At 56.1% G+C, this 24,321-nt stretch overlaps 9 protein-coding genes across 9 annotated transcripts; 7 read left to right on the forward strand and 2 right to left on the reverse strand.

Moving 5' to 3' along the window:
• The first annotated feature begins 1,752 nt into the window (after positions 1 to 1,752).
• On the forward strand, positions 1,753 to 4,931 carry VDAG_04235 (uncharacterized protein). Its single transcript, XM_009650682.1, has 3 exons — positions 1,753 to 2,388; positions 2,575 to 3,390; positions 3,441 to 4,931. The coding sequence occupies exons 1-3, from the start codon at positions 1,788 to 1,790 to the stop codon at positions 4,184 to 4,186; spliced, it is 2,163 nt and encodes a 720-aa protein (XP_009648977.1). The 5' UTR covers positions 1,753 to 1,787; the 3' UTR covers positions 4,187 to 4,931.
• A 187-nt stretch (positions 4,932 to 5,118) lies between these two features.
• Positions 5,119 to 5,814, reverse strand: VDAG_04236 (uncharacterized protein; the record flags this gene model as incomplete). The annotated part of the gene is made up of 2 exons (XM_009650683.1): positions 5,605 to 5,814; positions 5,119 to 5,543 (listed from the first exon to the last, which is right to left on the reverse strand). Exons 1-2 carry the CDS (start codon positions 5,768 to 5,770, stop codon positions 5,119 to 5,121), a joined length of 591 nt encoding a protein of 196 aa, XP_009648978.1. The 5' UTR covers positions 5,771 to 5,814.
• Positions 5,815 to 6,166: 352 nt separating this feature from the next.
• VDAG_04237 (uncharacterized protein) lies at positions 6,167 to 7,657 on the forward strand (the record flags this gene model as incomplete). The annotated part of the gene is made up of 1 exon (XM_009650684.1): positions 6,167 to 7,657. One exon carries the CDS (start codon positions 6,167 to 6,169, stop codon positions 7,655 to 7,657), a length of 1,491 nt encoding a protein of 496 aa, XP_009648979.1.
• A 1,956-nt stretch (positions 7,658 to 9,613) lies between these two features.
• On the forward strand, positions 9,614 to 12,634 carry VDAG_04238 (DNA replication licensing factor mcm7; the record flags this gene model as incomplete). Its single annotated transcript, XM_009650685.1, has 4 exons — positions 9,614 to 9,979; positions 10,034 to 10,170; positions 10,230 to 12,153; positions 12,209 to 12,634. 4 exons carry the CDS (start codon positions 9,614 to 9,616, stop codon positions 12,296 to 12,298), a joined length of 2,517 nt encoding a protein of 838 aa, XP_009648980.1. The 3' UTR covers positions 12,299 to 12,634.
• Positions 12,635 to 13,252: 618 nt separating this feature from the next.
• On the forward strand, positions 13,253 to 16,937 carry VDAG_04239 (peroxisome biosynthesis protein PAS1; the record flags this gene model as incomplete). The annotated part of the gene is made up of 2 exons (XM_009650686.1): positions 13,253 to 13,369; positions 13,419 to 16,937. 2 exons carry the CDS (start codon positions 13,253 to 13,255, stop codon positions 16,935 to 16,937), a joined length of 3,636 nt encoding a protein of 1,211 aa, XP_009648981.1.
• Positions 16,938 to 17,239: 302 nt separating this feature from the next.
• On the forward strand, positions 17,240 to 18,464 carry VDAG_04240 (uncharacterized protein; the record flags this gene model as incomplete). Its single annotated transcript, XM_009650687.1, has 2 exons — positions 17,240 to 17,268; positions 17,405 to 18,464. The coding sequence occupies 2 exons, from the start codon at positions 17,240 to 17,242 to the stop codon at positions 18,462 to 18,464; spliced, it is 1,089 nt and encodes a 362-aa protein (XP_009648982.1).
• Positions 18,465 to 19,651: 1,187 nt separating this feature from the next.
• Positions 19,652 to 20,600, forward strand: VDAG_04241 (uncharacterized protein). Its single transcript, XM_009650688.1, has 2 exons — positions 19,652 to 19,770; positions 19,827 to 20,600. Exons 1-2 carry the CDS (start codon positions 19,764 to 19,766, stop codon positions 20,315 to 20,317), a joined length of 498 nt encoding a protein of 165 aa, XP_009648983.1. The 5' UTR covers positions 19,652 to 19,763; the 3' UTR covers positions 20,318 to 20,600.
• Positions 20,601 to 21,129: 529 nt separating this feature from the next.
• On the forward strand, positions 21,130 to 22,316 carry VDAG_04242 (DNA-directed RNA polymerases I and III subunit RPAC1; the record flags this gene model as incomplete). Its single annotated transcript, XM_009650689.1, has 2 exons — positions 21,130 to 21,177; positions 21,237 to 22,316. 2 exons carry the CDS (start codon positions 21,130 to 21,132, stop codon positions 22,314 to 22,316), a joined length of 1,128 nt encoding a protein of 375 aa, XP_009648984.1.
• Positions 22,317 to 22,574: 258 nt separating this feature from the next.
• Positions 22,575 to 24,091, reverse strand: VDAG_04243 (NEDD8-activating enzyme E1 catalytic subunit; the record flags this gene model as incomplete). Its single annotated transcript, XM_009650690.1, has 4 exons — positions 22,575 to 23,647; positions 23,703 to 23,782; positions 23,890 to 23,988; positions 24,042 to 24,091. The coding sequence occupies 4 exons, from the start codon at positions 24,089 to 24,091 to the stop codon at positions 22,575 to 22,577; spliced, it is 1,302 nt and encodes a 433-aa protein (XP_009648985.1).
• Positions 24,092 to 24,321: the final 230 nt, after the last annotated feature.

Here is a 24,321-nt window from a genome sequence, read left to right on the forward strand (position 1 = left end):
GAGGGGAGAGCGGTGGGCATCTGGCACAGAAGTGGAGTGCCAGTGCTGTTCCTGTTACAGTGGACGAGTGGGTTCGATTGTGGCGCGGCGTTTAGCACGCGCACTAAGGCAACCCCTGAAAGCGGTGCAGCTTTGGTGTGGTGTTTCAGAATTCCTCAGTGGTCGTGATGCGGGCCATGTGCCTGTGACAAGTGTTTGTGCTTGTACCTGTGACAGAGCCTGCGCTTCGGCCGGTGCCTGTGCGAATCCCAGGCGCTTTCCCCCTCATCTTCCCTCGTTCTTGTGTGCACCTCTCACTCGTCGTTGCCCCTCCAGCTCCTGCGGCCGCCTGCGCTCGCAGGCTCAACAGAGAGAAGCATCGTCTGGATGCTTCTACCTGCCTTATTACCTACGTACCGAGGTAAGGTAGGTAGGTAGGTGCCTTAGGTAGGTGCCTAGGTAGATAGGTACCTACATGGCGGCCTCGTCACCAACAAAGAAAGTTTGTTTAGACAGAACAATCAGCAGCCTTTGACCACCCGTCGAATCTCCTTGTTACTTGCCATATTGCCAAGCACCTAGGAAGAGTCCACACTCCCAGGCATCAAGGAGTCAAAACGTAGGAGACAAAGTACCAAAAGATCCTCGATCTCTGAACACACCATGTGTACCCACAGCTTCGCACATCTCTGAGCAAAGGAGACTCGGTATTTCCTCGCAGTCCCCATGGCCTAGATGGAGCCCAGCCAGACACAATCATTCAACCGTATCGCATTTGCGCACTTCATTCGCACCCGCTGCCCTGCGCACTATCATCGACTACCTACAACAAGAAACCATACGCCTGCCTCGAACTCCACCTGGCGCTTCTCCAGGCTCATCTTGGATCGCTATCTATCCCTCCGCGCCAGCCTGTTCTTCGACGTGACCTGTCTTTCCTTGGCCCATCATCCAGCGGGTTGTCTCGTGTCTCCCTGACCCTGACCCTGAACCTGACCCGCCCTGGTCCCGGCCCTGGCCCTCTCACTTTCTGCTGCTCTCCTTCGAGGACCCTGCACAACACCTTGAACAGAAGCACCTACCTCAGTGCCCGACACTTTGCTCCCTCGCGGCATTCTTCGTTGGCCCCGGCAGCAATCTGGCAAGCCACGCCATTCCCGCCTGTTTCTGCCAGGTCAGTCGTTGTCTTGGCTTGGGGACCGCTGGCTACATCATCTTTTCGATTCCCTATACCTGGCTTCTGGACCTCAACCCCCAATTTGACTTGACTCGTCCTCTGGCCGATATCAATTTTCTTGCATTATTGTTGCTCTCATGGCTACACCCCTCTCCCAGTCTGCCTTGGTATCCTAACACCGGACCACCCCTGGATTCTCTTCCGAGCCCGACAGACGGATTCACCATTACACGTCCCAGCGCAGCGCGCGCCCAATTCGAGACATCACCTAACCCCCTCCTGCGGCGCCCCTACGATTCAGGCCTAACCCTTCCATACGAATCTCGGACCTCAAGCCTTGGACCTGGACCTGGACCTCACCTGCCTGACCAGGACCTTGACACACACATACACACACACTCACACACACACACACACACAACCACCGGCACCTCTTTGTATCGAACTGCAGGTTGTGGGAAGCCTGTACCTCAATCACCAGCAGCGCCCAGTTGCCTGTCCCAGTCCAGACAGTTCATACCAACTCCACCACCGCCAGGCAAAGCAAAACGAGGAAAGCAAAGCGCTGCATAAAACAGCGTACCACGGCAGAGCACTCCCAGTAGGGCGAGGCAGATAGGCACCAGCCAAAATGGCACGCAAACCCGTACCGCAGCCGCTGACGCTGTCGGGTCACTCCGCCCTGCCCGAGGACGAGCACCACCCGCGCTCCGCTGAAACCCTCCAAGTCGTCTCTCTCCCGAGCGCAGATTCCCACCGCTCGTCCCCCAGAACACCACGTTCCCCATTCAGTAGATTCTCGCCCAAGAAACCCGACTCGGCTTCTCTCAATGCTTCCGCCTCCCACGCTCATTCGCGCGCCCTCGAAGACTTTGACGACGACGACGACGAAGAAGCCCAAAACTACCCCCCGATCACCTCTGCGTTGCATCAGCCTGCCGAGACTCCCACGCGGCCAAATCCTCGCCCTGCCCCTCGACACGAGTCCAACACCACCCAGCCATCCCAGCCCCGCGATCAGGGTCGCCCCTCCAAGAGCGGCTTCTTCTTCAATTTGACAAAGTCGTCCAAACCGACCCAGAAACAATCCACTCAGCAGCAGCAGCAGCAGCAGCAGCAGCCGCCGTCGCAACAACTACAGCATCAGCACAGACGCTCCGAGTCGCGGAGCGAGATCGCATCGCGAGGCACTGACACCTCCGTCCCCAGCAGCAAGTCTGCAAAGCTTTCAGGTATGGGCAATTGCACGCGCGCGTGCGCGTTCCTTGGTTGTGCTGAAACCCCTCTCCAATGCGACTGTGCATGCGCCAGGCACGGCGCGGGTCCCATCGCCAGGTCACTTGCCCCGGCGTCTCGTTCCGCTTGTCACGGTTCCTTCTTTGCGCGCACCCGCTAACTGTGTACATTCTGCGTGACAGACACCTCTCTTCCGGAACGTTCTGTTCAGCAGTCTTCCACCTCTCAGCTCCCTCAATCCAACCTGACTCATTCCTCCACGGGAGAATACACCACCAGCGCCTCCCAAAGTCATCTGTCTAAGAAGAACAAACCCAAACCATTTGGTTTACTGGGACGGACCAAATCAGCCCGTGACAGCGAGCTTCCTACTCCCAGTCCCAAAGAGTACCGCCAGACGATTCACTCTCCAGTCCAGGCTATAGAGTCCACGAGGGCACCTCTAGGCAACAATAGTCCAGGCCTCATGGCGCGACCGCAGGGGGCCGATAGGTCATTCAGCAGCAACAGCACGAACAAGATGAACTCTGCCGCAAGAAACAGGTCAGAAGACCGTGCTCCGCCTCTACCACAACGAGACCAGAGCAACAAAGAGAACCAGCGTGACAGAGAACCATCGCGACAACACGCCTCACCTTCTGTTCGCGACAATGGAAGCTTCTTTGGTGGGCTGAGGAACCTCAAAGCCGCAGACATGATCAGCAAAGGACTTTTCGGCAAGAGCATGCGCAGTGGGAGCACCACAGAGCGGGAGCCCATCATTGATGACGAACACTATGTTTTGAAGGTCATCAACCTCCCTTTAGTGGAACAGACCCGGAGGACACGCATATCACGAAAGCTGGAGGATTCTAGGGATAAGACCGAGTTCTGGATGCCAGCGTTTCCGTGGCGCGCGATTGACTACCTCAACTACAAGGGCTGCGATGTGGAAGGTCTCTACCGAGTTCCGGGCAGCGGGCCTCAAATCAAGAAGTGGCAAAGGAGATTTGATGAAGGTTTGTCTAACTGCGATCCTCCTGCGGAATCGAAACTAACTGGCGTCTAGAACTGGATGTCAATTTGTTTGAGCAGGACGATCTGTACGACATCAACATTATCGGCTCCATGCTCAAGGCCTGGTTGCGCGAGCTTCCCGATGAGCTCTTCCCCAAGGCCGCTCAGGAGAGGGTTGCCAAAGAGTGCGCTGGTTCCGACAAGGTTCCTCAGTTGCTGATCGACGAACTCTCCAACCTCTCACCCTTCAACTATTACCTGCTCTTCGCCATCACCTGTCATCTCAGCCTCTTGCTCGCACATTCGGACAAGAACAAAATGGACTTCCGCAACTTGTGTATTTGCTTTCAGCCGTGCATGAAGATTGACGCATTCTGCTTCCGCTTCTTGGTTTGCGATTGGCGCGAGTGCTGGAGAGGCTGCAAGGCTGAGGCGAAATACATCGAAGAGGAGTATCTACTACTGAACCAACCCCCTCCACGGGGTGTCTCCGAGTCACGCAAACCTGTCCCCGACGAGCAGCTCCCGGCAACCAACGACGAGCGTGCGGTCGACCGGGCCGCCTCGTCGTCAGACAGCAGTAAACAATCAAGTCAGGGCCAGGAACAACAACCCAAGACGCGGCTGAAGAAGAAGGCCCTACCACTCTCCGACTCGCATGGCTCTAATGGAAGCGTCGCGTCCAACTTGACCATGTCGACAACGCTCACCATTAATAGCGACCAAGACGCACCAAGGGGCTCAGGAGATCTTCGGCCACTGTCGCCCATCAAGCCACTTTCACCCCTCGGTTTCTGAGTCCCTCCATCCCCTGGATACCCGTCTGTTTTCTTGTCCGATTTTCTACTACAATACCCGGGCGGCATTGCACGTACATGGCTCAGCACGAACCCAACGACGACACGACGCCTGGCCTCTTTATTCCTGATGGCTACGACGATTCAGGCAATACGTGCTTAGCTCACCCGCATCAGAGGTGTATCTTCTGCCCAAGATTTGGCTGTAGCGTCGTCCACCATTGTCTTGGCCTATCCGAACTCCTCGACGAGGCGCTTGACTATGTGTTCTCACGCAGTGCTGGCTTTGTGATTTCTGTATCCTCCCTTCTGGTCTCTTGGTCGTGCGTGTTTCTTAGAACTGCGTTTTGTCACGAGAGTTTAGCGATGTTTCTTCATGTTTGGCAAAGGCGCGCGGATAACAGAGGAGCGGTGTGCATTTGGAGAATGCTATACAATGCGTGATATTGGGTGGCACGAAAAGAGCGAGCGCATGCAACATGAGGTTGGGCGGTCTGCTGATGGATTTATGTATAATACAGCATGAGGAGTTGCTTCGGAAGCTGGTGGACGGGATAATGGCGGCATGGGGGCAACTATCCGAGCCTCCCTCCTGGTGGTGGATGAATCGAGATGAGCCGATTGTCGTCTTTCGTTGACTTGTTGGCTACCAGTGACATGATCTACTTGATCACATTGGCTGCAAAAGATGCCTCGGCACGCTGACACGGACTGAGATGTAGATGGACAAGATGATTTTTGCTGGTATCAGAGCAAGCCTTTGAAGGATGAAAAACCGGGGTACATTCTTCCCGTCCCAACGCCGAAACACCGCAATGCCATCCATCCCATGCCGCCGCCTACATGCGCCCATTCGCTGGCACCCTCCTATCAGGCAAGCGCCCTTTCGAGAACGGCAACGGCCCTTTCTCTCTGCCGAGCAGCGACCACGACCTATTTCTTCCCCGCCTGCATCGACTCGCGCGCGTTCTTCCTCTGCTTCCGCTCGTTCCTCCTGACCTTCTCCTTCCTCTCGCGCCGGCCGTCGCCGCGGATCTCGGTGCCGGCCTTGCGCTGGGCCTCGGCGGCCGGGTCGACCTCGACGAGCCAGTCGTTCTCGCCCTTCTTGTTGAGGCCCTTGTATCCCCACTTGCGCGCCCACTCGCCCGTGTCCTCGTCGAAGGCGAGGTTGCGGCGCTGCTCGCGCGTCTTGGGCTTGATGCCGCGCTTGGCGGCGAAGCGCTCCCACTTTGTCGGCTCCTTGGCCTTGGGAACGGGCAGCTCGCGGGGCAGAGGGGTCGAGGGCGGGGGCAGGGTCAGGAGGACGCCTTCGGGGGTGGCCGTGATGGGGCAGGCGGTCATGAGCTGGTTGATGATGACTGGGTTCATGTTAGTCTTGTGGACACTACGGGTTATCTGTTGGTAGGAGGGCCGTCGCACCCTGGGCGCCATCGCGGGCAATGCTGGCAAGGTCTTCCTCAATGTTGGACGAGGTGATCTTGAAGGGGTTGGGGTCCGTGGCCTGGAGGAGGCCGAGGTCGAAGTAGTACGGTGTCGCACGGTCGACGGTCACGGAAAGCTTTGCTTTCGAGTCGGCGGTCGCCATTGTGAAGGAGGTTATCGACGACGTTCGGGAAGAGAGCTCTTGACGGGTACGCCGGTGGTTGGTTCAGACGGGCAGTGGCGGGCGGCGGGCGGGCAAATGGTCGTGAACTTTTCTGGGACTGAAATTTTGGAGGGTCGAAAGTAACGATAAGATAACGAGACGGATCAGCTAGCGCCGAATTACCGACTGAGCTGCCACAGCCAATGGCAGGTCAGTATTGCGGCGCTCCACCATGCGATCCGGGGGTGCACCTATCGTCTCGAGATTTCCTCGTCAACGTCCAAGCTGTGGTTCCAAATTCTGGCGTCCGAACTTCGACGAGCCACCGGCCCGACCCCGAATGGACTTGTAGCAACCCCCAATCGACATCCTCTACGATCTCGATACCCGGCCACAATGGCGTCTGTCAACTGCACACGATGCCTGACGCGGCCGACCTCCGGCCTGCGCCTGGCCGACCGCATCACGCCCATCATCACATGGACCGCCCCCTTCACGACTACGACAGCCGTGGCCGCCGGTCCTTCCAAGGCTGTCGGCAATAAGCCTCGCCAGGTGATCGGAAAACACATTCGTAAGGGCAAGATTGGCCAGAATGCCAAGAAGAAGCGCGAGATTGTCCGCTTCAAGAAGCCCGAGCCGGGCGAGCGCAAGGCTTTCCGTAAGCGCATCCAGCTCAGCAACAACAACGCCGCAGTCGTCACAGGCTTGCCCGTCGCCGATGCCGCCGCCATGGTCAGCAAGGAAAACCTCGGTCGCATCATCAGCATGCCCGACAAGCTCATCGACCAGCTGCGCGCCCTCGAATCGTTCAAGACTACGCAGAACTGGGGCCTGTTCCGCAAGCCGCACATGCTCGTCAGGAAGGAGACGATGCAGATGATGGAGAGGTTGAACGAGGCGGCGGCGGAAAAGCAGACGCTGCGCGCCGTCTTGACGGGTGAGCGTGTCTCGGGCAAGAGCTTGCTGTTGATGCAAGCCATGTCCCACGCCCTTCTCAACAACTGGGTCGTCATCCACATCCCCGAAGGCGAGTACTCTAAACCCCCCTCCCCCCCCGTTCTCTCTCCGTTTGGGATATCTACTGACAGCTCAGCAGCCCAAGACCTCACCAATGCGCACACTGAGTACTCGCCCGTGCCCCAGACAACCCCCGTCGAGTTCACTCAACCCGTCTACTGCTTCCACCTCCTACAGACGATCATTAAGGCAAACCACGACATCCTCGCCCAGTACACGGCCTCGAAGAACTACAGCCACCTGCAGCTCCTCCATCTCCCTGAGGACCCCACGCTCGCCGACCTCATCACTGCTGCGAAGGAGCCTGATTACGCCTGGCCCGTCCTCAAGGCCCTCTGGTACGAGCTTACTGCCGTCCCTGGCCGCCCGCCCGTCCTTCTCGGCCTCGACGGCCTCTCCCACGTCATGAAGGTTAGCGAATACCGCGACCCGTCCTTCAACCTCGTCCACTCTCACGATCTGACCCTCGTCCGCCTCTTCACCGACGCTCTCTCGGGCAAGACTCCCTTCGCCAACGGCGGCGCCGTCATTGGCGCCACGAGTCGCAGCAACGCTCCTCGTTCGCCGAGCATGGACCTCGCCCTCGCCCGCTCGTTCGCAGCCGCCGCCGGCAAACACGTGCCCACGGCAGACCCCTACCGCAAGGACTACGATCCCCGCGTGCACGAGGTCCTCGAAAAGGTCGACGTCTTCCACGTCGACAATGTCTCCAAGGCCGAGGCCCGTGCCGTCATGGAGTATTGGGCCGCCAGCGGCATGCTGCGGTCCCTCGTCAATGAGACGACCGTCACGGAGAAGTGGACGCTCGGCGGCCAGGGCGTCATCGGAGAGATTGAGCGCGCCGCGCTGCTGCACTCGCGCATTTAGAGCGCCTTGTCACTCTGTAGAGTTAGATGTACCATGGTCTCTGGCATGTATACTGTATCATATGGATGGTTTCTGTTTCATCTCGCTCGCCTTCCTGCTTCCAAGTGATGTGTCGTTGATGTGCTGCTCTCTGATGTGCTGCTCTGGCGATGGAGTTTACCACTTTACCCTCAGAAAAGCTCTGCGGCATGTGAGTGACTTGATTCTTGTTCCGTGTCGGTTGCAGATGCTTTTCGTGCTGAGCTTATGGTGTTGATCTGATATCAGTATCGCGCTACATGTCGTTAGGTTTCTGGAGTCATCTCTAAGGGACAATTTTCATCACTGTCACCGTCATTCACCGGACCGTCTGGAAGGGCCTCAAGTCCCCCTCGTAACGACCCAGAAGTCGAAACAAAAACAAAAGATGAAGACAACCAGTTCGGCTATGCCAAGTTAGCTCCAGTGTGCTACCAGTAGCAGAGACAGCTGAAAAAAACACCTCAAGACTTGCCCACAGTAGACGATGCTCCTCGGCTCCACCACGAGCGATACACAATTCTTAATCCGCTTTACCTCCTCCATGCTGCACTATATGGCCACAATCAGCTTTCGACTTGGATCATCTGAAAGACGCAAGCGAAGTTGTTAGGAATTCATGAATGGGGTTTGCAAACGAGGAAGAAACAGTACCTTTTCTAGGGAGACTCATAGATGGTGCACAGATCTGGGGAAACCGGTCGGCGCACACTTATGGACCGGAGCTTCTCGAAAGTGCATCCTTTCGGCCTTGCAGCACAACTTCCAATTCATCAAACAACAGTTTTGAGCCAAGGGTCTTGATTGTGTTGGGGCACCAGGCTATGCGCTAGAGGGCGGTTGTACTTGAGGCATCATGATACTGGAGAGTTGCAATGCCCGCGAACTGCTGAACGCCTGCTCCTCTCGGGATGACTGAAGAATAATTGTGCCTCCGTGTGCAAGGCATTCTGCATTTTGTCTCGACACTCTTCTCTTGCAGCATACCTTGTAGTGGACAGGCTTCGCTCCTTGAAATACCTAGTTGGACAGACAAGATTGAAGGCCAATAGCCGTGCTCACAAACGACTACTTTCAGTCGGGAAAAAAAAACACATTTTACTTAGCCTTACTCGTCTAGACGAGGTCTTGGGTCTTTGTTTCAATATCTCCATGCAGTGCTCCCCCTCAGGTCCTTGAAGGTGTGTGAGCAGAGCCTTCGGCCATATCACGTTATTTGCGCATAACCTTCTGATACCTTAAGCCATCAGCGTGATGGGGCTTCCACTGTTACAGGTACATGTGTGTCTGATACAAGAACTTCTAAAAGCTGAGATTACGCGATCCATGCCCCGCTAGACATGAGAATGACTGTTCATGCCAGATTTATGAGTGTTTCCTCGCGCATTCGCCGCCCTTGTCATCCTGCGTGCTTGTGTGATCATCTTTCCCTGGTGAAAGATGACATATAACGCGGGGCGCAATGCTGGAAGCTAGACAAGGGAAACAACTACGATGGAAATTGTGAATACGCCTTGTAATTGCAATCGGGGTTGGAACCGGTCGAAGGCAATTTGACCCAGGCCCAGTGGGTATGGCAGCTGGAATACCTAAGACTTCCATACAAACGAGAGGATGGTAGTCGCCATATTCATGACCTATCTTCGGGCTTAGTCATAATTCCATTAAACCTGTGGACACGCGACGCGAGAAAACGCGTCTTCTCGCGTTACCAGCATTCCAATTTGTGAGACTGGGCAACCCCCTGGCAACCAACAACCAGCGACGTCCATCCAATCCATCCCGTCCTCCATCCCGCATCTCAGCCCCCCCACCCACAGAGCTTGTTGCGACGCGCATTTCTCCTTGTTGCATTTCGCATCGTATCGAGCGGCCCCATTTACTTTCTCTGACGGATCACAAGCTCTGCTGACAGTATCCGCACATCTACAACTCACGATGGCGCTCCGTCAATTCAAGGCGCCAGTCCAGTACGAGGCACAGCTCGGTACACTTCCCCGCGATTCAGCATTGACATGGCGACAAGTACTGACTACAAACCCTGCAGCCGCCTTCGAGTCGTTCCTCAAGGACTTCAAAGCCACTCCCGAGCAGACGATCACACATGCCCTCGGCAACGTAACAATAAATGAGGATGACTTTGACGAAGATGACGATGTCATGGAAGACGACGAGGTTGCGGAGGAGAGGCGTCGCCGTCAGAAAGAGGCGCGCACTCCCCAGCCAAAGTATCAGATTATCCTGCAAGAGCTGGCAGATCGCAAGATCAACGAAGTCATGCTAGACCTGGACGACCTTCACGGAGTCAGTATTTCCCAATGCGCTGTGCATCGAGCGACGAACTCACACAGAATCTAGTGGGAGAAGACATTGGAAGCCGACACAGGCGAGCGCCTCAAGCTGGTCGAGTCGGTCGAGCTGAATACCAAGCACTACGTCGAGATTTTCTCGAGAGCCATTGACTCTCAGATGCCGGCGCCAACGAACAAGGAGTCGTACGTCTGACCCCTCGCGGCTCGGCTGCTCTAATGATACATTACTGACATGTGAAAAGCTTCAAGGAAGATGTTCTCGATGTTGTCATGAGGCGGCGAGAAGAACACAACCAGGCCATGGATGTGGCTGTCGCGAACGGCGATCTTCCTGCCGCTGCCGAGCGCTTCCCCGCAGAACTGACGCGCCGCTACACCTTGGCTTTCAAGCCCCGTACCCAGACTGCCGATCACGAGTCCAAGGCCATGGCTGTCCGTGACGTCCGTGGCGAGCACCTGGGCCACCTCATCACGGTCCGCGCCATCGCAACCCGAGTTTCCGACGTCAAGCCTGTCGTCTCTGTCAGCGCCTACTACTGTGAGGGCTGTGGCAGTGAAATCTTCCAGCCTGTTACCGATAAGCAGCACACTCCCTTGACCATGTGTCCCTCGGAGACGTGCAAGAAGAACCAGTCGCGCAGCCAATTGCAACCATCATCGAGAGCGTCCAAGTTCCTCCCCTTCCAGGAGGTCAAGGTTCAGGAAATGGCTGAACAGGTTCCCATTGGCCAGATCCCTCGAACACTCACTGTTCTCTGCTACGGCTCCTCCGTACGCAAGGTGAACCCTGGCGACGTTGTCGACATATCCGGCATCTTCATGCCCACTCCCTACACTGGCTTCAAGGCTATGAAGGCTGGCCTCCTCACCGACACATACCTCGAGGCTCACTACATTCTGCAGCACAAGAAGGCCTACTCCGAGATGATCATTGATCCCGCCCTTGTGCGGAGGATTGAGCAGTACAGGCAATCTGGACAGGTGTACGAGCTGCTTGCCAAGTCCATCGCTCCCGAGATCTACGGTCACGTCGACGTCAAGAAGGCTCTCTTGCTGCTCCTCATTGGTGGTGTGACGAAGGAGGTCAAGGACGGCATGAAGATTCGTGGTGACATCAACGTGTGCCTTATGGGTGACCCTGGTGTGGCCAAGTCCCAACTGCTCAAGTACATCTCCAAGGTCGCGCCGCGCGGCGTGTACACTTCTGGACGTGGCAGCAGTGGCGTCGGTCTCACAGCCGCCGTCATCCGTGACCCAGTGACTGACGAGATGGTCCTAGAGGGCGGTGCCCTTGTCCTCGCCGACAATGGTATCTGCTGCATCGATGAATTCGACAAGATGGACGACAACGACCGCACGGCTATCCACGAAGTCATGGAACAACAGACCATCTCCATCTCCAAGGCCGGCATCTCCACCACTCTCAACGCCCGCACCTCCATTCTTGCCGCAGCTAACCCTCTCTACGGACGATACAACACCCGCCTCTCGCCTGTCGAGAACATCAACCTGCCCGCCGCCCTTCTTTCGCGTTTCGATATCATGTTCCTGATCCTTGACACGCCGAACCGCGAGTCCGACGCCCAGCTTGCCAAGCACGTCGCCTACGTGCACATGCACTCTCGCCACCCCCCCGTCGCCGGTGAGGACGATGTCATTTTCAGCCCTCATGAAGTGCGCTCCTACATTGCCCAGGCGCGCACCTACCGCCCAGTCGTCACGGCGGGCGTCATGGAATACGTCAGCAAGACGTATGTCCGCATGCGCGAGGCCCAGCGCCGCGCTGAGAAGAAGGGCGAGCAGTTCACCCACGTCACGCCGCGAACTCTTCTCGGCATCATCCGTATCGCCCAGGCCCTCGCGCGCCTGCGCTTCAGCAACCTCGTCGAGCAGGACGACGTGGACGAGGCGCTGCGTCTGCTCGAGGCCTCAAAGGAGTCGCTCGCCGCCGATCAGGGCACTGGCCGCCAGAGGCTCAACCCCAACAGCAGAATCTACAACATGGTCAAGGCGCTGGCCGACAGTGGCGCGTGCAGGCCCGACGATGCGGACGATGACGACGAGTACGGCGTGCTGAGCCTGAGGAAGGTCAAGGAGAGAGTCATCGCCAAGGGCTTCACGGAGGACCAGTGGCTCGCCGCGCTGGAGGAGTACAACAGCCTCGATGTGAGTATAGCCTTGTCCACTTCACGTAACCCAATTGTACTGACACGGCCGACAGGTCTGGCAAACTGCTGGCAACATGACGAGACTCGTGTTCATCAACGCCTCTGGCAACGATGCCGAGCGTGAGGGCAGTGAGGATGCCTGAGGAGCGAGGTCTATGGACAGGGGCTTGTCTTTTTTCTGAGCCTTGCCCGGGGTGATGTTGACGAGTTTTATTTTCGGGGGTCTGGCGTTGGGATAGGGAAATACGATCTTTGTTAGGTGGTGAGTAGCCTTTCCGCTGGCGAATGTATGTCGAGTAGACACGATTGCATTGCTTCGTTTGTTTGACCGCCGAGCCGTCGTCCGAAGCAGGTGTATAATGGGCATCTTATTTTGACTCCCCTTTCTGTTGAGAAGATGATCCTCGGGCAACTGACCGGTCCTGCGTGTAACAAATTGCAGCGCATTGCCTATAGAGAAATTACGCTATATGAGCAACACCTCCCAAGTGTAAGGGCTTAGTTCTCTAGTATACGGACTTCCATCCTAGAAAAGAATTCAATGCAAAACCAAACCTAGCCATCTTATATTGGAGCATCCTCATGTGGCCCTGTGAGTAGTGCTTACATGTATGTCAAATCACCCTATAAGGATGCCATTAAGACGCTCGACAATCCGGGAGGAGTGGAGTAGAAGCCTTCAGAAAGAAGAGAATCATAGAGAAGCGCGCAGAGAAGAGGAAAGTACCCATGTGGGCAGTGTCGATGAGGGGGTATCTTGAATGAAGATGCTCTGACGACCCCTTCAGTGGCCGTCCAGGGGATGGGAGCCGTAACCGAGCTCGCTGACTAAGACCAGGGTCGCTGGCTGTACCCCGCAGAACCCCAAGCTGCAGGCAGTCTCAGGACCCACCGTTGCTAGCCAGTCCCGAGGATGCCTCGGCGGTCGGCACATGCAACCGGTCGTGTTCTGCATCACAAGGTTCGGTCGGACTCGAAGCTCGACTGACGATCACCACGAGCTTGAGCGCGACGTTTGCTTGAGCATGCCTCTTGCTTCAAACACCGATTCTTAACACTCCAAAACAGGGCGCTGTATCTCCCTGCCATATCTCACAATGGCACCCCGCAAGAACGCCCAATCTACACCGGCCGAGCTGTCGCTCGTTCACCTGCGCAACTGTCTTGTCAACCTCCCCTCCTCGCTGGTCTCCCTCTTGGTCAATATCAACACTGTATGTTACCTCAAGAGCAACAGCAAGACATTGCGCTGACACCTCAAAGCCTGCTCAAAATGTAGTCGTCGAGCTCTCCTACCGAAACCCCCCGACGGGCGGTGCCCCTTCCGCCGCGCCGCAGTCCATCTTCGTCGGCTGGACAGGCATGCCCAGCAAGCGCAAGGTCACACCTGTTGTCGGACGCGACGGCATCAATGGCATAAGGGGAAACCCCTCCTCTCGCGACCAGGACATTGGTCTTGTCGAGATTGACGCGACCCTCGCCAATACCCTAGGCCTGGCCGACGGCCAAAAGATCACAGCCTCGATCCACGTCGACCCCCCGCTGGTCCACACCATCAACCTCGAGCCTCTGACTCCCGAAGACTGGGAGATTATTGAGCTTCATGCCACATTTCTGGAGCTCAATCTCCTCTCCCAGGTCCGCGCGCTGCCAAATCCAGCTTTCAAATCCGCTTCAGGCCAGCCCGTGCCAGCCCACGCCTTGACTCTGCACCTTTCTCCGACCTCCACCGCGCGAATAAAGACAATCTCCCTCGACCCTCCTCCGCCAGCAGACTACCCATTCGCCAAGATTTCTCCTGACGCCGAAGTCATCGTTGCTCCCAAGACCCGCCCGAAAACGACCCAGTCCTCGTCCGAGAACCGCAGCGTTGCCAGCACATCCAAGTCGCGCCGCAGCGGCACCAGCTCCGGCCGTAAGAAGAGCACGCGCGAGCGCAAGAACAAGATCACTCTTAGGGGTGTCGACAGGAATATGTGCCTCGACTGGTTCGAAGAGGAGGTCGTGGCGCCTGACTTCAGCATCTGGGTCGATCACGATCTACTGCATGCTCGGGGCTTCAATGGCGTCAACTATGTGCTGGTGACCGTGCTGCGCGAGTCTGGGAGCGTGGCGAACACGCCTCGGCCCCAGGCGGACGACCCGGCGCCGGTGACTTCGCATGTCGCGACAAAAGTGGTCGCCCACCTGCGTACGTGGGATGATCCGCCGGATAGCAAGCCTGCTGCTCTGTCATCGCCTCTGTGCGCGGCCTTGGGCTTCACCGGCATGGTGGGTGGTATTATTGAGATAGAGGCAGCCTCGCAGCCTGTGGGGCGGGACGCGGTGCAGAAGCTCGCTGTCTATCCCTTTGCCACATCCAAAAAGACGAGCGAGGGCCTCAAGTTTGGTTCGGAATCAAAGGCCGAGAGGGAAGAAGCTGCAAAGACGTTCAGGCACATCTATGCGGGCTCTCAGAAGGCCTCGTCTCTACTTGCGGGTCCTCTCACTGACGGCACGCTGTTCGGGTTGTATGACGGCCTGGAAAGCCCCCAGGGCTGGGAGGGTGGTGTCATCAAGTTCGAGCCCGCACCGAGCTCGCCAGACTCGAAGGAACCGGGCAGGTGGACCCTCGGCATCAGCGAAAAGACTCCCATCGAGTTTCAGGCCCCTATTCCACGCCCCGCATGGATGACCGAAGACAGCATCGCGGAGCCCCTGCCCTCATACGATGGTCTCCTTGTTAGCATCGACAAGCTGCTGCTGGACCTACAGTCCCACCTGTCGAACCTATCGACGAGTCTTTTGACCGGTGCCTCGGGTTCCGGCAAGACTTCCGTCGCGAAATACGTGGCGCAGAGGCTGCGCGAAGACTCCTTTTTCCACACAACCTACTTCTCCTGCAAAAAGCTTGTCAACGACGAAAGCCGAATGGCTTCCATCAGATCAACTCTGAATCAGCTGTTCCTGACGGCCAGCTGGGGTGCCAAGTTCGGCGGCAAGGCTGTGATTATCCTCGACGACCTCGATACATCGTGCCCCGCAGAGACGGAACTCCAGACGACGGACAACGGTCGCAGCCGTCAGGTCAGCGAGATCATTAGCTCCATGGCCAGGCAGTATTGCAGTGTCGAGAGCGGAGTAGTGCTCCTAGCAACAGCAGAGGGAAAAGAGGCGCTCAACGAGATCATTGTCGGAGCAAATGTCTTTCGAGAGGTTCTGGAGCTCAAGGCGCCAAATAAGGACGCGAGACGCCAGGTTCTCGAGGCCATTGTCAAGCAAGAAGCCACTTCGCCCGATAATGATGCGGCGCCCTCGCACGATGGAAGCCGGCCTACGACAGCCGATGGCAGCGCTGCAGCCGAAGACAGCAACTGGATGGACGGCGCCAGCCAAGGCAGTCGCGAGAATACCACGAGACAGCCTGGACGCTTCATACTGGACTCTGATCTCGATTTCCTGGACATTGCTGGTTTGACTGATGGGTACATGCCCAAGGATCTTAGCGTTGTCATTGAAAGAGCACAGAACGAGGCCGTGATACGGTCGGTAGACAGCTCCTCCAAGCCGAACGCCAAGCCGGGGCCAATTCGCCTCACCCGGCTAGACTTTGACAATGCTCTGAAAGATTTCACGCCCACATCGCTTCGCGACGTCTCGCTGCAGAGCTCGACAACCACCTTTAGCTCAATTGGCGGTCTTCAAGAGACACGACAAGTGCTTCTGGAGACTTTGTTATACCCCACCAAGTACGCGCCGGTCTTCGAGAAGTGCCCACTTCGTCTCCGTTCAGGTCTACTTCTCTACGGCTACCCCGGCTGCGGTAAGACACTGCTTGCGAGTGCGGTAGCAGGCGAATGCGGCTTGAACTTCATCAGCGTCAAGGGTCCTGAGATTCTCAATAAATACATCGGTGCATCCGAGAAGAGTGTTCGAGATTTGTTCGAGCGAGCATCAGCAGCCAAGCCGTCGGTTCTCTTCTTCGACGAGTTCGATTCCATCGCACCCAAGCGTGGCCACGACTCCACAGGCGTGACAGACAGGGTAGTCAACCAGCTCCTTACTCTTATGGACGGCGCTGAAGGTCTCTCGGGCGTGTACGTCCTCGCCGCTACCTCGAGGCCAGATCTCATCGACCCGGCCTTGCTTCGTCCTGGTCGTCTCGACAAGTCCCTCCTGTGCGACCTCCCGACCCTCGAAGACCGCGTTGACATCCTCAAGGCTCTTTCTCAGCAGGTCAAGTTGGACCCCGAAATGTCAGAGTCTGATGAGGCTTGGACGGAAATTGCTCGTCGCTGCGAGGCCTTTTCGGGTGCCGACCTTCAAGGCCTCATCTCCAACGCGCAACTCGAGGCCATTCACGATGTGCTCCAAGATGACAGCCATAACGAGCCTGTGGCGAACGGCAAAACAAACGGCGTCCATAAGGCTGAATCTGTTCCGAGTTTCGTGCATTTCCCCTACTGCGAGCCCGAGGAGCCGTCATCTACCTCCTTGATCCAGCCCAACAAGTTCCACGAGAGGGCGGCTATCATGGCCAAGCTTGAAGGTATAAAGCAAGCGCGCAAAAGGGCGAGGCGTGCGCAGCAGCCGGAAGCGGTCAAGGCGGCGGTGGAGGACAAGGAAGTCGTTGTTGGGTGGAAGCACCTTGTCAAGGCGCTCGTGGAAACCAAGGCGTCGATCAGCGCGCAGGAGCGCAACAGGCTGAAGAGAATCTACCACGAGTTCGTCGTGGGCCGAAGCGGAGAGATGAAGGATGGACAGCCTAGCATGGAGATTGGGGGGCGGAGTAGCTTGATGTGATGTACGCGAGGCCGCTGAGTGAATTGTATATTCAGATGTTGTTACTGTATTTTCTGGTCCTGAGTATTTGGCTCCTTCCTTGCTTCTGAAATTCTGGACGCGTCACGCCTTCCTGTTCGATCCTAGGTACTCATACCTACCCCTCCGATGTCGTGGCTGCCCCCCTCGACGTACACTCAACACTTTCGTCTCTTCCTTGACGAATTCCTTGATCGCCAAAATTACCATGGAATCTGGTATTGAGCTTGGTATCGAGCGTGTCGGCGACGGCCGCTATTCCCTCCGTCTTATTCCAACGAAGAATGGCCAGGACGTCTATCTTGAGCCTGCGGTATGTCTGGGCATTTCTCACTCGGCTTCACCCGTCTCATCAATCTACCTACTGACTGGCAGTCCCAGCGTCGCTCTGAAGAGGAAGTCCGATTAGATGAACGCAAAGCTGACGACCTCATCACCAAGCTTCTTAGCGAGGGCAACTCGAATGAAGTCACGGCCGGAAAAGTTTTACAACAGCGTCGCGTCCAGCTCACGAACAGCCTATCGCCGCTTGAAAAGGTCTCAGAGGCTCGCGAATGGCTCAGTCAGGAGTTACGGGAGAGCGTCATTGTGCTGAGTGCAAGTAATTCTAGCTCGATGAGCAGCGGGGCCTGGGATCCTCGAAGTGATAACCACATCGTCATCGCGGCCATCGCAGGAGAGGAGAAACGACGACAAGAACAGCTCGTTGCTGCAGGACACACCCCGAAAAGCCAAAGAGATAGCCAGCCAGATGATAGTACTGACAGGGTCCCCGACAGGAGCAAGACTACCAAGAGGTCTCCAGTCCAGATTACGCCTTCGAGAAACGGTTCACAAGCGCCCCTGTCCCCATTCTCTGAATATGTTGCCATTCAAGTTGGCGAACGTCTCTTCCAGACGACTCGCACAACGCTCCGAAAGTCACCTCTCCTCCGCAACCTCATCTCGCAGCATGTCGCTTCGCGTACAAATCCCCTATTCCTCGATACCGACCCTGCTACATTCGCCGACCTACTCGCCTACTTCCGCACAGCCCTATACCCGCTCTTCTGGTCTGCCTCAGCAGGCCACAATCTTCCACGCTATGCATCTCTGCACGCCGCAGCTCGTTATTTCCGCGTCAGGGATCTCGAGTCGTGGCTAGCGCGCAAGGCTTACCTCTCTGTCGTAACTGTCGACGTCCGCCTCCGCAAGGCTGAGGCGCTCGGCCGCCAGCCCTTTCACAGGCAGCATATCCTCCAGGGCCACCAGACTCTCACCGTCAGGGCGGCAGTTGCGGGCCGCGAGGTTGTGTGGACGTGCCCCGCTGGGAACGGTGAGCATGATGGAGACTCCCTCATGTGCGAGGTTGAGGGCTGCTGTGGGAGCATGATGACGAACAGTGCCAAAGATCGCCCTGAGCAGAGGGTTCTGATGGATGTGGTGAAGATCATCACGGAAGAGAGAACGTATAGTGTGGACGAGAAGATGCTGTGGTCTTGGGAGGACGAAGGTGAACGAGGGCAGTAAGATATCTGAGAAAGTGTGAATGATGCTACATCATGTGCGAAGAGATGGCTAGATACCCAGAGAATGTAGAAGTATGCACAAGTCGATGCCCAGAACTAGCGGTGCTGGGAGATGATGTGCCTTTGATCTTCGAAACTGGACTTGTATAGCCCAGGTATCTACTTGCCTCGGCGAAGTGTTATCCTAGTGCTTGCGGCTACTTCTTGTGAAACACATCCTTAATGGTCGCTTCCACAGTCAACTGAAGAGCATACCATTGTTGTGTCATACAGTCATGGTGAACCACTCTGGTAGCCAACAGGGTTCATGTCAAAAGTGATGTTGACTCACCCACTGTGTCCCCAGGCAACGAGCTCCTGCCTCCTTCCCTGCCCTGTGTACAGCACCTTATAACCTCCCGCAACCTGCCCTTTTCCCAACAGGGACCACAGTACCGTGACGCATGGTGCAGTGGTCCCAGGGGTGACCCTAAACAAATACCCAAAAATCGCATCCCCCTAACTGCGATGGGCGCGCAGGCCAGAAAGCGCGTGGAGGGACGGCGGGTTCAAGACCGGCACACGGCATAAGGAGAAATCCTTTTTGCTTTTCTTCTACATCAACTACTTGCTGTTTATCATCTATTTACAATCCTCGTCTCAAGTCATGATCTTTTCTTTGGCGCCACGATAGATGATCTTCTTCGTCTCACCGTGCGATGGACCTCACATATTTGTTTAGATGGGCAGCCCCGATGCATACTATAGGAAGTCCGAAGAAGCGACATACACAATTCAAGTGCAGTCGAATTGCCAGGCTCCTTCCCATGCGCCAAGTATATATTCAAGATGATACTGAATTTTGACGAACAACACCGGCTCAGTACACCAAGGCGGCGGCTAACTGGGCCTCGCGACACGCTAGAACAATTGTTTGATTCGTGACCATTACAAATACTCGAAGAATATGGTCGAAGGCCCGAAACTTTCAATTTGACTTTTCGGCACACGAGCTTGGGAAGATATGGTTGGGTTTAAGATCAATATGTACTTATCCATCGCTATGGAGCGTAGATGGCCAGCAGAACAGGACCCACCCCAACCCCTGATCGACGTGCGCGGGACACCGCGCGTCAGTCACGGCAGGGACCCTCGGGTTGAGACACCTTGTGTGTCGACGTCAATGCCTACTTTCGTTGGCCAAAAGACATCCTTAATTCATATCTAGCATCACTTTTTGAGAAAAGCATCACCCTTTGGCCAAATTAGAGCATATCACATTATCCCCGACATTTGAAGACAGCATTGTAATTCAGCAACCATGGCGAGTACGTCACGCCGCGCCCCTCATTTCTCCAATGTACACTCACTCATACTGTCCCAGGCTTCCTCAACACTTCCCAGAGCCTCACTCACATAACCCCAATCCCGTCACCCGCCACACGCACTGATGCCATTGCCATGCTCCACGACCACGAGCACGTTATACAGTGCTCCCCCGCCATGTCCAAGTTTGAACTCATCACGAGCCCTTGTCCTGCCCCGCTGCCTGCGGACATTACGCCCCTCGGCGACACCAAGTGCTATCAGGTCACAGACATTGTCCACGCGTTGCCCGCGGGTCTTTGGGACTCGGACATTGTCAGTACCTACGAGTTCACGAACCTCGCTGATGGGCTTTTCGTGCGGATTCGGAGTCCCATGGGCATCGTGCTCGAGACTGTGTGGACCATAGAAGGCGAGGGCGAGGGGCCGGAGATGAAAGAATTCGTGACGATCAATTGCTCAAGGCTTCTCGCGGGGACCGTCAAGGGGCAGTGTGAGGGCAACTGGAAGGTGATTCATGCCAAGATGGTCGCGGGACTTGGGAAATGAGTCTTGTGTTGTGTGCCATCGTCATGTCTGTCTGTCTCTCTGTTTTGTGAGCGAAGGTGTTGTGCGACTGAATGAGAGTACCACTAGAGACAATATTGGTACAGTCAATCGTTTTGATTTGAGGAAACCGTTCTCGAGAATGAAGGCCCCAGGTGAGGAATCAGATTTTGTTTTGGCGCTGGAGTTGATGCTAGGTGACACTCGCATGCACACTTACTTGCCATGGCTCGAATTTGGAGCACAATTGAACCACCAAGGTAATGCCGAACAAGATTTTGAGCTCATCTCATGTGAATTGGCCGTTTTGTTTGAAGTGACAGGAAGCTTGATGTCGATCGAACAGAAAGCGACATGACTCCAGCGTCGAAGTCCTACGTGTTTTGGATCTAGCTAACCAGCCAAAGTCCTCCGAACATATTCTGGCAACGAGACTGAAGCAGCTACGATGTCTCGTGAACATGGGATTGCAGCGTTATGCAGAACTCAAGCACAAAAATGGTTCAGGTACACGAACTGACGCTATTACAATCCATACCATCCAGGTCGATGGCAAGTCGACGATGGAGCCCCTTGTTAATTAGGTAGTTGGCATCCCAGTGTTCTGTCACTGGGCTGGTGGATGACGTAAGAAACTGCACTTTGGTGCCCCACTAGACAAGGTACCTGAACCACAATGGATGAATGTACGCCAGCGTCGATTGTGCCGATAAGATAACGCCAGTCTTGAGGGGTCCCAATCGAAAAATTTCCCAGCGCATCCCGAGAGCATCGTCACCAACACCCACGGCGCCCAGCACCACCACACAGATACCATGGCTCCATACGTGACGCCCACCGCTGCTGAGCTGGAGAAGCGGAACGTGAGTTGCCCCAAGAAATCTGCATAATGACCTGTTACTGATTGCGCCTGCGCTTTTAGACAGTCAGCATTGAAAAAGAGGTCGTCTACGATGTAGCCTCCACCGACTTCCCCGGCAACTATCCCGGCGAGGACAATAGCTGGTCGCTCGACACGTTCCGCGAGAATTTTCGCGTGCGTTATCACCAACTCTCTCCCTCCGAGTCATCCTTCTCCCTCATTGGTGTCGACGCCTCCATCGCCAATGCGCTCCGTCGCATCCTCATCTCCGAAATCCCTACCTTCGCCATCGAGACGGTTTACATCTATAACAACACCTCAGTCATCCAAGACGAGGTCCTAGCACACCGTCTGGGTCTCGTTCCCTTCACAGCCAACAAGGCAGGCCTGCGCGACTTCCTCCGCTGGCGAAAGAAGAACCCCGACGGCACCCCCGGCGACATCTTCGACTACAACACGATTCAACTTCGCCTCCGTATCGAGTGCACGCGCAACCCCGATGCCGCGCCCGGCGAGATCGACGCGACCAAGGCCTTCCGCAACGCCCACGTCCACGCCTCCGACATTGAGTATGTGCCCTCGGGACGCCAGCTCGAGTACTTTGACGGGCCCCTCAACACTGTCCGCCCTACGAACCCGGACATCCTCCTCGCCAAGCTGCGTCCCGGCCAGGTCCTCGAGATGGACATGCACATGCACAAGGGCATCGGCTCCGACCACGCAAAGTTCTCGCCCGTCGCCACGGCCTCCTATCGCCTCCTCCCCACCATCACCATCACCCGCCCCATCCTGGGTGCCGACGCCGAAAAGTTCGCCCGCTGCTTCCCCGCCGGCGTCATCGGCATCGAGCGCGTCTCTGCCGACGAGGCCCGCACACCCGGCTCCGGCTACGAGGGCCACGAGGGCGAGCGCAAGGCCGTCGTGCGCGACGCCATGAAGGACACCGTCTCGCGCGAGTGTCTGCGCCACGCCGAGTTCCAGGGCAAGGTTAAGCTCGGCCGCCGCCGCGACCACTTCATCTTCGCCATTGAGGCCGCCACTGGTCAGTGGGACAGCGACGAGCTGCTTCTCGAGGCCATCAAGACGATGAAGAAGAAGTGTGCGCGTCTCGAGCAGCAGGTCATCAACATGGTCAGGTGATGCATGTACGGGGCTTCGATACAGGTGGCGCGGCGGGACCCTTATTGTACATACCCTCTGTTTTTTACAGGTAGAAACCGGTGTTTTGCTTGCTTTCTGGCATGGGGAATGGAATGAATTCAGGAAGACCAAAATAAATCATGATACCAACGTCCCATGGTCATATCGTCCAGGCCCTGTCTTGGGAGGGAAGTCATTTCGTCATGTCATCTAAGGTATGTGTAAGTGTCCCATTCCATGCTCAGCGCAAGACCTTCCTCAAGCGTTCTTGCTGAACCGCAGGAAAAAGTTGAACTCCAGAGGGAACGCGGGATCTGTCACTACTACATTCTGCCCATCCACAAGCTCGAGCTCCTCCAGAGTCTTCTCGAGGTTCGGCCTCGTCTTCTCCTCAAGCGACTGAGGAAACTGCATGTACAGTGTCTTGCCCTCGCCTCGCAGGGATGGCTTCTTGAGCTGCGCCTCAGGCCGCACCGCCAGCGAATCCACCAGCTCTTGCAGTGTCATCGTCGGCTTGACCTTGAGTGGCCGCGCCTGCTGGCCGCACACGGGACAGTCGTCCTTCTTCTCGTGCTTAAAAGTGTATGTGTAGATGCTGTCGTTGCCAGAGTACATCATGTAGTTCTCTTCCATGCCGAGCGGAGGCGCGGCCGAACTGGCAAGCTTGAATGCCTCGTTGCAGCAGGCGGCGGCAATAATGGCATTTGTGGAAGCAATGGCGGGTATGATGTTCTTCACAACGCCTTGTGTTGATGCGTACGTCACACCTGTGATGTTGAATTCGTTTGCGCGCGCGAGTGCCTTCTGGTACAGCCATGTGATGTGCTCCGGGTCGTCCTTGTCGAGCTGAGGAAAGGGCCTCTCCTTTTCCCACGCAATAACGTGCGCCCACTCGATGCAGTGCTCTGGCTGACGGGGAATCGAAGCGATGGTGCAGAGCGGCACAGCTGCTCTCGGCGCGTGCATGTCGAGCTGGCACTCGATGCAAGATGTGATGGTAGGCACAATGACACGCGCCTGTCCCTTGAAGCCCTCGGTGCCGCCATCAATCATGGGGATCAGGCAGTCTGCATCCTCTCCCTCTTCGGCTATGGACACCAACATGGCGTTGATCCATCTCCGTGCCTCAATGCTGTCCAACCCGCAAATAACAAACTGGAACTGCTTGTAGAAGTCGTTGTCGAAGTCCTGGATACGACAGCTGTGTGCCGTGATTTTGACGCCCTTGACTCTTTTCATGACAAACTTGGCTGCGACATCTGCCTTGTACTTGCCAACATCAGACTTTCGAAAGAGGAATTGTCGGTTGAGATTCGAGATGTCGATTATGTCTGCACGGAGGTCAGCCAGGCGTCCCGGGGCCTTCATCCTCACGGAGCACCTTACCCATATCAATCACGTGTATGTCTTTGAACTTAGACATGGCAAGGTTCTTGAGAATCTCGCATCCCAAACCTCCCGCACCACTGCTTGGGGTTAGCAAATGGACAGGGAAGGACATGACGGGTAACGAACATAACCCTGTACAGTTGTTAGCATAGTATGACGACCTCGAGCGCAAGTCGTCACGCACAAGACCTTGATTTTGTCGAACTGGTCGATCGCCTCTTGCGTACCAGCAATTGGATCGGTGAAGGGCCCGGGGTTCTTGCGGATGGTGTCGAGGTAGGTCCTGCGACGGAATTGTCAGCTCCTGTTTGAGCAGATCAGACCGCGGGCGCATACCATCTTGCTGTTTCATCAACTGGCCTTGAAGCCACTTCAGCTTGTGCCATATTGATCTTAGTGTTTGTGTGTGATTTAGAAGGGCTAGATGGAATGGCAAAGGCCGATGCTGGTGGACGCGGCATCAATGGAGGGGCAGCTCTTGGAGGTTTCGGTGAGCTCATAGCGAACCTCAGCCGATGCAGCAGTGAAATGGGTCATTGCTTATCGATTAGCGACGCGCGCTGAATGAGGTGGGGCGACTGACTTCCCAGGAAGTCACCAAACGCACTGTGAGAAT

The sequence above is a fragment of the Verticillium dahliae genome, genomic scaffold (genome assembly GCF_000150675.1).
Source record: "Verticillium dahliae VdLs.17 supercont1.7 genomic scaffold, whole genome shotgun sequence".
Taxonomy (NCBI): domain Eukaryota; kingdom Fungi; phylum Ascomycota; class Sordariomycetes; order Glomerellales; family Plectosphaerellaceae; genus Verticillium; species Verticillium dahliae.

Bases quoted from the DNA above. Each gene is read 5' to 3' on its own strand.
- VDAG_04235 (XM_009650682.1), top strand. From the start codon at position 1,788: ATGGCACGCAAACCCGTACCGCAGCCGCTGACGCTGTCGGGTCACTCC. The intron at 2,389-2,574 runs GTATGGGCAATT...TCTGCGTGACAG, and splicing joins CAAGTCTGCAAAGCTTTCAG to ACACCTCTCTTCCGGAACGT. The intron at 3,391-3,440 runs GTTTGTCTAACT...ACTGGCGTCTAG, and splicing joins GCAAAGGAGATTTGATGAAG to AACTGGATGTCAATTTGTTT.